Source organism: Moschus berezovskii, chromosome 9 (assembly GCF_049115385.1).
Source record: "Moschus berezovskii isolate FMDL1 chromosome 9, NW_MosBer_1.0, whole genome shotgun sequence".
In the NCBI taxonomy this organism is placed as follows: domain Eukaryota; kingdom Metazoa; phylum Chordata; class Mammalia; order Artiodactyla; family Moschidae; genus Moschus; species Moschus berezovskii.
The window spans coordinates 77,451,712-77,463,143 of NC_142468.1; the positions used below are offsets into that span (position 1 = coordinate 77,451,712).

General features: G+C 36.4%; 1 protein-coding gene across 1 annotated transcript; it reads left to right on the plus strand.

Annotated features, from left to right (window-relative positions):
- The first annotated feature begins 6,300 nt into the window (after nt 1-6,300).
- Nucleotides 6,301-7,233, plus strand: LOC129563249 (olfactory receptor 4K14). The gene has a single exon (XM_055437061.2). The coding sequence runs from the start codon at nt 6,301-6,303 to the stop codon at nt 7,231-7,233; it is 933 nt and encodes a 310-aa protein (XP_055293036.2).
- The last annotated feature ends 4,199 nt before the right edge of the window (nt 7,234-11,432 follow it).

The window sequence follows — 11,432 nt, forward strand, 5'->3', positions numbered from 1 at the left end:
AAATTTTGTATGTGAATAAATGTAATATCTTGTTAATTTTTATGTTTGACATTTATTGAAGTAAGATGTTTAATGTTCACTGGCCTATTATTCTCTTCATTTAAAAAATAATTTTCTTATACTCTTTGCTCATTTTTCTCTTCAAGTTTTCTTACTGATTTGTAATTTTTTTTTTCTATATTAAAGATATTAGGCCGTTGTGATCAGGGCTATAATAGCCACTCTGGAACTTTGTGTGGATTGGAAAAAAAATGTGATTCCATTTTGGCAGACGCAGGCTTGGTCAGTGTAAATGGTTCATTGGATGGGTGGGGCACAGGCTTCAGCCCCCAAAGACCCTTTGGCCAGTAGGACTTGAGCAGTTAAAGCTTACATGATTCACAAGTTTAGACATACAGTTAACCAGTTTGTAGCTGGAGAAGGAAATGGCAACCCACTCCAGTGTTCTTGCCTGGAGAATCCCAGGGACGGGGGAGCCTGGTGGGCTTCCGTCTATGGGGTCACACAGAGTCGGACACGACTGAAGTGACTTAGCAGTAGCAGCTGGATTTTAATATTATTGTGATGATGTCTCAAATAAAAAATGTTTTTTTAATTTTAAATATTTTGATAATTTATCCTTCTACTATCTGAATTCTTCCATTGTGGAGAGAAGCGGTGGTAGAGGGGAAAGGAGAGGGAAGGGAAGGAAAAGGGCAAGAAGAAAAGAAATTTATTCTAAGGAATGGTTCTTGTGATTTGGAGCCCTAGCAAGTCAGGTAATCTGAAGTGTGGACTGGCAAGCTGGAATCCCAAGCAAGCTGATGATTTTCTTTTTCTTTTTCTGATTGTTGTTCTTCTATTCAATCTCAAAGATTTAGAGGACAATCTAGAGTATTCATTTAGCCTTCAACTGATTGGATAAGGCCCACCCACATTGTGGATTGTGATCTTCTTTACTCAGAGTTCACCAATTTAACATCAGTCTCATCCAAAGACACTCTCCATGTTGACACGTATAATTATCACATTTAGTAAATCTTTCCCTACCTCTGTATCAAGTGTCCACTTCTGTGATTTGTCACAGTTTCTCTGTAGTTGTTTTACATAATATAGCTGTACCCACATAAAAGCTACATTTCAGACACAAGTGACACTGATATGTCGTCTACTTCTACAATCATTATTTCTGTTCCGTTCCGTCGCTCAGTCGTGTCCGACTCTTTGCGACCAGTGGACTGTAGCCTACCAGGCTTCTCCGTCCATGGGATTCTCCAGGCAAGAATACTGGAGTGGGTTACCATTTCCTTCTCCAGGGGATCTTCCCAACCCAGGGATTGAACCCCGGTCTCCCGCATTGGAGGCAGACGCTTTAACCTCTGAGCCACCAGGGAAGCCCAATTTAGCAACCATTATTTCTATGTTTCTAATAGAGAAACAGAAACTTAGAAAGGTTTTATTATTCCTTTTAGTGAACTATAATTATGTAACACCAGTTTGGAACTGGTCTTTTCAGTACATGCAGGCGCTACCTTGGAAGAAAAATTTGTTATAAATTTGACTGCATATATATGTCTAATATGGAATTCAATGTTACGCAGATAGTTGCAAATGTGATTACCATTCATTAGAACATTCTAGGATTTTTGCAACCATACAACCATTAGAATAAGAAACTTGATTTAATTTAAAATGATTTGGGTAAGTAAGTGGGACACTAATTATAAATGATCTGTAGTAACCCAGAAAATAGGTGATCATATGAATCTGACTTTGAGAAAGAAAATATTTTGTTATATATAAATCTGATATTGCTGGTAGGAATGAGCCTTCTCCAAAGTGTTATGCTGGATCTTCAGCATATTTTTTAGAATGTAACTTGTTAATTTGACTATTTGAGAAAGAAGCATGCATATTTTTGAGGTCTTCCCTCATAGCTCAGTTGGTAAAGAATCTGCCTGCAGTGCAGGAGACCAGGGTTCAATTGCTGGGTCAGGAAGATCCTCTGGAGAGGAAATGGCAACCCACTCCAGTATCCTCGCCTGGAGAATCCCATGGACAGAGGAACCTGGCAGGTTACAGTCCATGGGATTGCAAAAGTCGGACACAACTTAGTGACTAAACCACCAACCAAAAGTATGTTTTATACTTTTTAAACTAGATAATGATGCCTTATTATTCTAGTTGACTTATTAAAATAATTGCAGCTATGATTTTATAACCTGACAGACATTTAAAATGTTTCTTCCATTGTCAATTGGGGAAGTGAACATGATTCACTACCAACAATTTCCACTAGAAGATGGTTTATTCCCCAGACTCCATCATGATAATTAGACAAAAATAGCTAGTCTTTAAAGGATTCTTAATCTGATAGGCAAGAGGATATAGACATTAATGTCTGAAATCTGAGGGAAACTCAAATCTGAAGTTCTCTATCTTCTTAAAATGATACTTCTCTGACTTATTTTTTAGGAGGCAGAAGAGATAATTAAATCTTCTCTGGAATTAAAATATGTATGTTTTAAAAAGTTTTATTAAAGTATAATAGATGTAAAATTCAAACTGAGGGATCTACAGTGTCAGTACTGAATATTTTAACTCCAGGTTAGTAAAAATCACTGGATGTATATTTAAGTGAATGTGTGTCTAAACATAAAAGTCAGATAGAGACTGATTTGTTCTTTTATCTTGTATATTAAATGATTAGAGTAAAGCGTATTAACATTTAAATGTCTTCATTGCTATACTTAAGCATCTTTTGTAGGTATGCAACCTCATTTTTTTTTCCTGATTACAAATTCAACATTGTTTAATTATCTTTAAAAAGCCCTTGCAAATCATAAAAGGGTCTCTGAAATTAGAACCCTATTTAAGTTTTTCTTATTTTACTTTTTTTAGTGTCTATTTTATTTATTTATTTATTTTTTTTATTGGAGGCTAATTATTTTACAATATTATATTGATTGGTTTTGCCATACATTGACATGAATCTGCCCTGGGTGTACATGAGTTCCCCTTCCTGAACCCCTCTCCCACCTCTGTTGAGATATAGTTTACATATCATACAGTTCACTCACTTTAAGTGTTCAGTTCAATGGTTTTTAGTATCTTTACATTTCAGAGTTGTGCATCCATCACCAATATAATTTTGGAACATTTTGACTCAATGGCAAGTAAGTTTTTGTTTTTTTTTTAATTTTTTGTTTCCTGAGTTTTCCATTTGATTATTTCAACTTTTCATTCCCTTAATTTTTATAAAATACTAAATTAAACATAGTTATGTTTTAGGTTTACATGTGACATTTTTCATGGTCATAAAGAGGAAGAAATATCAATAAAGATACTGCCATTATGGTCTGTACTATGTATGCTACAATGGGTGTCAGGGTAATCCAACTATATTTATGAAGAGTTCCTGAATTGTGATTTATGACCACTCTGTCCACGAAGCACTTAATTTCAAATTTATAACCCTAGTCTATTAACAAAGGTGTTGCAATTAAATATTTATAAAAGTTCAAGAGGAATAAAAAAGTTTTGAGTCCTTATTATCTTGACAAAAGTCTGTTGAGATGAGTGCTATTTGAGTGGTTTAAAACAGATAAAACCATTAACTCCTATAGATTTTAAAATTTTACTATTGTGTCCTATTCTTATCATTAGAATATTTCAAGCATGGAATGTGTTTCTTTATGTGCTTAGTCGCTCAGTTGTGTCTGACTCTTTGGGGCCCTATGTAGGCTGTAGCCCACCAGGCTCCTCTGTCCATGGAATTTTCCAGGCAAGAATACTGGAGTGGGTTGCCATTTCCTACTTCAGGGGGTCTTCCCAACACTGGAATCGAACCCACATCTCTTGAGTCTCCTGCATTGGCAGGTGGGTTCCTCATCACTAGCACCACCTGGGAAGCCCCTGTGTTACTTTAGTTCCCGGTAAAAACTTTATAATACTATTATTTCATATTATATTTTCAATTTTATAAAGGATAAACATAATAAAACTCTTACAAAGGACAGTTCTACATGTTTTGTAAAATTTTTCGTAAAGAACTGTTCAATGACTTTACAAATTGGTTTATACAGTAACTTCCTCTTGTGACAAAAGTGAAACACAAGCTTATCTCTCTTGATAAATCAATATTGGGATCTATACACCCCACTGTACTTCTGGGGAGCTCAAAGCTATATTTTTAAATCAAATACTGAATTTAGCAATCTCTTATACATAATTGTGAAAGCAGCACACCCCCCTCACCAAATTATTTCATAGGTTTTATGCTCTGATTTTTGTTGAGATGTCCTAAAAAATATCTCATTCATTGAAAGCCATCCTAAAATCTTTTCAAAACAGTTTATAAAAAACCAATTAGACCATTAGCTTTGTATTCCCAAACCAAATTAAAAAAAAATAACAAAAGCAGTAATTTTTAAAAATGTGTGGAATCAGGGGAATTGTATAAATCTTAGATAAATTTATTTACTTTCTTTCATATTGGTTGGTTTCTATATACTTAATTAAGTGAGAATGGGAAACTCTGTTGGTGTTATATAGATATCTGAATGAGTGAGTGTGTGAAGGAGTAAATTAGTACAGAAGATATGTTTACTGAATATCATAGAGTTTTTGTACTTAAAATGGGTGTATTTTATAGATGATCAATTGGAGTTAATAAATCAGGCCCCCAAAAAAATCCAAATAGGCTTAACCCGAAGAGATACTAACTCTATTGCTCTTTGGGAAGCCATATCTTGAGTTGAATATTAATTGGAAAATAAGACATAATTTTTCTGAGCCAGATCTTCTTTATCATTCAGTTAATCACAAGCATTATAACAACTTATACTATAAGAGCTTTTTTCATTTTTTGACAAAAACAGTTTTCTAAATGATAAAAGAAAAAATATATTCTCATTATAATTATAAAGCATAAAAAAACACAATTATAAAGAAGTGCATGAATAATAGTCTATATCCGTATTAACATGGTAAGTATCAGTCTATACTCTTTTATCTCTCTTTTCCATATATAGAATTTGCTGACTACAGCCCATTTTTATAGCCTTTTGAAATATTTTATAAGTGAACTCCACCAGATTTCTGTCATTTGTAGATTTGATTATTATGTTTTCTCCAAGTTTAGGAAAGAGTCCTGTGGCCTCAACTGAGGCTATTCTCCCTGATGGTACAAATTCATGCTTTACATTAAAATTGTATATAATTGGGCTACTATTTAGATCAAATTTTGCTCAAAGGCAGTAACAGAAAATATGATAAATGCCATTCTATAACTCATATAGAGCACAATAATGTCACCACCCCCCAATTTACTAAACAGAATATACAATGGTTCACAGTCTGGCAGGTTTCCTATATTTATATATCATCTCAAATATGTTTTTAACCAAATCATGCTTTTTAGCTTGGAAGAATATTTTTCCTTTTAATTTGCCTCGAAGGGATGATATTTACTTCATCTCTTGGCTTCTGGTGAGAGACGTTGGCTGGTGCTTAGGTATATAGATATGGCCACCCAACAAATGTCTTTGCCAGATATTGTTTTGAGTTTGTGTAGGTAAATGCAAGGGGCTTACCTTGTAGCTCAGTGGGTAAAGAATCCATCTGCAATGAGGGAGACCTGGTTTGGAAAGATCCCCTGGAGGAGGGCGTGGCAACCCGCTCTAGTATTCTTGCCTGGAGAATCCCCGTGGACAGAAGAGCTTGGCGGGCTGCAGGCCATAGAGTCACAAACAGTCCAACATGACTGAACAACTAAGCACAGCACAGGTAAATGGAAAACAGAGGAGAGAAGGGGAGACTCGACAATGTACATTCAATTGTCATTGATGGCATTATTTTAAATTAAGTTTTAATTCCAATTTTTAGGTCTGTTACTTAAAAATAGTTAAAAATAGTGACAGGTGGACAGACTATAATACTATTAAGAAAATCTTTATATTCTCAATCCTACAAAGATTTTTGGTTCACCTTCTATACATGATTGATTCTATATTTGCTCATGGCCAAAGGCTAGATAATGGAGAAAAAAATATTCCCACAACTCTCATCTATGCTGGAGTCTCCCAGAATGTCTAACTGCCCCTAAGGAAACACTGAAGTCTGAAAAAGTGAATAAATATGTTGGTAGGTAATTGATTTAAATCTTCTATATAGCATATTTTATGTTCTCTCTTACAAATTAAAAACTATATTTAGATCACACTTAATCGATCACTTTCATGTGCCTGGGAAATGATAGGCACTTTCACTTATATCTCTTTTCTTTGTGTAGATTCAGAACAAAATCTGAGACCAGTGATAATGGACCTGCAGAATTATTCCTCAGTATCAGAATTTGCGTTGCATGGACTCTGCACTTCACAGCATCTTCAAAAATTTTTCTTTGTATTCTTCTCTGAGATCTATGTGGTCACTGTTCTGGGCAACCTTATCATTGCGGTCACTGTAATATCTGACCCCCATCTACACTCCTCCCCTATGTACTTCCTGCTGGGGAATCTCTCTTTCCTGGACATATGGCTGGCCTCATTTGCCACTCCCAAGATGATCAGAGACTTCCTTAGTGATCAAAAGCTCATCTCCTTCAGAGGATGTATGGCTCAAATCTTCTTCTTGCACTTTGTTGGAGGGGCTGAGATGGTGCTTCTTGTTACCATGGCCTATGACAGGTATGTGGCCATATGCAAGCCTTTGCATTACCTGACAGTGATGAGCCGGCGGACTTGCGTGGGGCTGGTGTTGGTTTCATGGGTCATTGGATTTGTGCACTCCATCAGTCAGGTAGCCTTTACTGTAAATTTACCTTACTGTGGCCCCAACGAGGTGGACAGCTTTTTCTGTGACCTTCCTCTTGTGATCAAGCTTGCCTGCCTGGACACCTATGTCTTGGGTATACTTATGATCTCAGACAGTGGGTTGCTTTCCATGAGCTGTTTTCTTCTCCTCCTGATCTCCTACACTGTTATTCTCATCACTGTCCGACAGCGTGCAGCTGGTGGGGTATCCAAAGCACTCTCAACTTGCTCAGCACATATCATGGTAGTCACACTCTTCTTTGGGCCCTGCATTTTCATTTACGTGTGGCCTTTTAATAGGTTCTCTGTGGACAAGCTCCTCTCTGTGTTTTATACTATTTTTACTCCACTCTTGAACCCTCTTATCTACACACTGAGAAATAAGGAGATGAAAATATCTATGAAGAAACTGAGGAACCGACATGTGACTTTTCACTGAAGTCCAGCTTTCCAAAAAGTTATATGTTCTTATTCATTCAGAAGACATCTTTCTTTAATATAATTCTGATCAAATATTTCATTCTGACATGACATTGGTATAATTGGTATTGTGTTACATTATAGAGAAATAGTTACTGATTTCAACAAAATATATAGATAATTTTGTATGTGATATTATATATATGCATATGTAATTACTCATACAATATATGTTTACTCAGGGCTTCCCTAATGGCTTAGATGGTAAAGAATCTGCCTGCAATGCAGGAGACACATATTCAATCGCTGGGCTGGGAAGAGCCTATGGAGAAGGGAATGGCTACCCACTCCAGTATTCTTGCCTGGAAAATACTGTGGACAGAGGAGCCTGGCAGGCTACAGTTCATGGGTTCACAGAGAACTGGACACAACAGAGCTGCTAAGCAGGCATGCATGCGTATGTGTACTCAATCCCACACATCCTCCTTGGAATGAATTCCACATTCTTTAAGCCAGATTTCTCTTAACAATTTGTCTAACAAAATTGATTAAAAATGAATTTTTATTTCCTAATCATAGTCTAGTGGGGCTTCCCAGGTGGCACAGTGGAAAAGAATCTGCCTGCCAGTGCAGGAGATGCCAGAGTCATGGGTTTGATCCCTGGGTGGGAAAGAGCCCTTGGAGAAGGAAATGGCAACCCGCTCAAGTATTCTTGCCTGGGAAAATCCCATGGACAGAGGAGCCTAATGGGCTACAGTCCATGGGGTTGCAAAGAGTCAAACATGACTGAGCATACACACACATACACTCATACACACAATTATAGTCCAACATAACAAGGGCTCTTGGTTCATAGCATGAGATATTTGGCCCAGGGAAGGTAGCTTGAGAGTAAATAATACCATGTGAATCTTTGTCCTGGTTTTGAAACCCTGAGAGGAAAAATTGCTTCACAATTTCAGGATCATATTGCTTTAAAAAGCAAGATGGGGAGCACATGTACACCCGGGGTGGATTCATATCAGTGTATGGCAAAACCAATACAATATTATAAAGTAATTAGCCTCCAATTAAAATTTTTTAAAAAAGCATATTATTTTTTCTTTTGAATGTGTATTATATTTAAACTTTTTATTTAAAAACGATGCATGTTTTTGGTATTGAATTATCAAAGTCAGTTTTAACATGAGAAAATCAATATTTTATGGGCACATATTTCATTGTATAAACATAAACTTACTATATGATATACACTGGACTATTTAATTAATAAATCTTCACCTATAGTAGGTTTTTAATAAACATTACATCTTACTGAGTTGATGCTGTCCCTTAAGGAGTCATCTATTAGGACACGTTTGTCAGAATAACACAGATTCAGATCTTATGCTGAATTTTGAATGTCTTTGGATCCTAAAAGACAATCATAAGCAAGAATTAAGTTTGATATGAACTAAGTTAATGTTTAGAGGATTCAAGCAATTTTCTCATAAGTTTATTCGGAAACATCAAGCCAAAGGACAGAATTGGGTAATGCATGAATTATTTGAGTAGCTGGATGAAACTTCCAATAATTTTGGACACTGTTGTCAATCAGTAAAAGCATGCTCCTGGGTACTTTTGTTTTCCCTTCTGACTATAATCCTACACATGTGCCTAAACAATAAAAGAACATAGAATGAAAACAACTTCTTCCTTGGGATATTTTCTCTGTAGTTATCTTGCTTGCTATTATGATAATACTGTGCTTCTACTTTATAAATTTGGACACAGTCAATTTTTATGACGATGCCCATATATGTGAACATTGTTGTTGCTCACTCGCCCAGCTGTGTCCAACTCTGCGACCCCATGGGCTGCAGCACGCCGGGCCTTCTTGTTTCTCACCATCTCCTGGAGTTTGCCCAAGTTCATGTTCATTGCCTCGGTGAACACTGAAAAAGCTTAAAAGGAAATCAATATCTGTTTGGGGATTAATTTCCTTAGTTTTTATTGATGTAATACGGATTTTTTGATTTACAGATTTTGGACATAGCTCTTTTCATCATCAAAGATATAGCTAATACTATTCATAGATTTATTTACTCAGTTGACAAGTGTTTGTCAAGCACCTTCCATATTTAATGCACTGCACTAAGAATGAAGATAGAGTGTTTAAGAACACACATTTCCAGTTTAGTGGAATAAAGTTGGTTATGCACACAATCAAAGCATATGATTAAATTAAAGTTGTGATAGGAATAAACATGATATGCTCTGAGAGCAAATGAGAGGAAAACCTAGTGCAGTTTTGATATTCAGAAAATATTTCCCTTATTATTTCAGCTTTTCTATCTCCTAGGATTCTGGATTCTATTACTGCACACACATGTATGTGCACACACACATTTCATTTAGTTTAGCATGACTCAGTCACATAGTAAGTGCCCAAACATATGCTAAATCCTATGTTTCTTTTTATTAATAAAACTATCCAATGGCTATGTCCCGTCTGTAATACTTGCTCAGCTCTCCATGTTGCTTATGCCAGATCCATGAAGACGGATGTGGACCATTGTATTATTAGTCTAGGTGGAGAAATCCCTGCATTTAAGCTGTCTGGACACAAACATGGACATTTGATGTGTTAGTAAAATTAGTGTGAAAGGAGTCATCCATGTCTGTTTTCCACAGACTCTAAACTTTTGCAGGAAATTCACCACTGTCAATTCATAGGAAGTCATACCTTCCAAATAGAGGAACTTCTTTGCGTTTTGAGGAACTTCAAAACTTATTTTCCTATTCTGAGATAAGGTAAATTAAATACATAATACGGTGTTTCTCGAAGTATAACTGAAAGCTGCTTATACTAAAAAATCACCTGGAATGATTTTTAAATGCAAATAATATGTTCTTCTTTTGTTAACTGTAAACTGCCTCAGGTAATTGTAATTCACAACCATGATTGAGAACCACAGAACAATTGTTGACATTATCAATCTGCAGGAGTAGTTGCTATTAAGGTATGATTGGAAAGGTTTTCTTGTGAGAGAAATCTCTACTAATGGACCAGAAGGTGTTCTCAGAAGTATATCTCTGCAACCCAGAAAAATCCCTGACAGCAAAAAGCTGGACAATTGTAGGACTCAATGTTTTTCCTCTTAGGGACCATTGCTGTCCTTCGATGCCTGATGTCTAGGATTCTGAGAACTATTGTTTTGTGTATTTTATGTTAAGTTACTTTAGAAGGAAAAGTAAATCCAGTCCTTATTATTCCATCTTAAGCAGAAGCAGAGAGCATCGTCTGTGTGATTGATATAAATATTCTTTTCCTGAAAATAAAATGAGTGTAAGATTGTAGAGATGCTGGATGTCGAGCGTTTCATCATGAATATGCAGAAAGGGGAACTGCTGCTGCTGCTGCTGCTAAGTCGCTTCTGTCGTGTCCGAATCTGTGCGACCCCATAGACGGCAGCCACTAGGTTCCGCCGTCCCTGGGATTTCTCCAGGCAAGAACGCTGGAGTGGGTTGCCATTTCCTTCTCCAATGCATGAAAGTGAAAAGTGAAAGTGAATTGCCAATTCAGGGTCAATGCATGTTACAGGATGCTCGGGGCTGGTGTGTGGGGATGACCCAAAGGGAGGATAAGCGGAGGAGGGAGGTGGGAGGGGGGTTCAGGAAGGGGAACTCATGTACACCTGGGGAGGATTCATGTCAATGTATGGCAAAACCAACCAATATAATATTGTAAAATAATTAGCCTTTAATAAAAAAAAAAAAAAAAGAAAGTGAATTCGCTCAGTCGTGTCCGACTCTTATCGACTCCATGGCCTGCAGCCTACCAGGCTCCTCCGTCCATGGGATTTTCCAGGCAAGAGTACTGGAGTGAGGTGCCATTGCCTTCTCCGAGAAAGGGGAACAAGAAAGCTCAAAAGTAAATTCACAATTGTGTACAGTTATACCTGAAAGTATTGACTCTAAATAGTAGAGAGTGGCTCTCTTGCCAAATTCTGAAATATATCAACAGAATGATAATTTCTTTACATTCTATCAAGTGATATTTTGCATACATTAGGGTAATAATATATTTTTCTTCTTCAATCTGCTCAATATAATATTACACTGAGAAATTCTGTAAAGTTGAACCATCCTTGGTTAAATAATACCAGGATAAATTCTACTTGAAAAAGGAACACAAATACAGGCTTGAGTTTGTAAAAGTGTTATCTTTTTGAATCT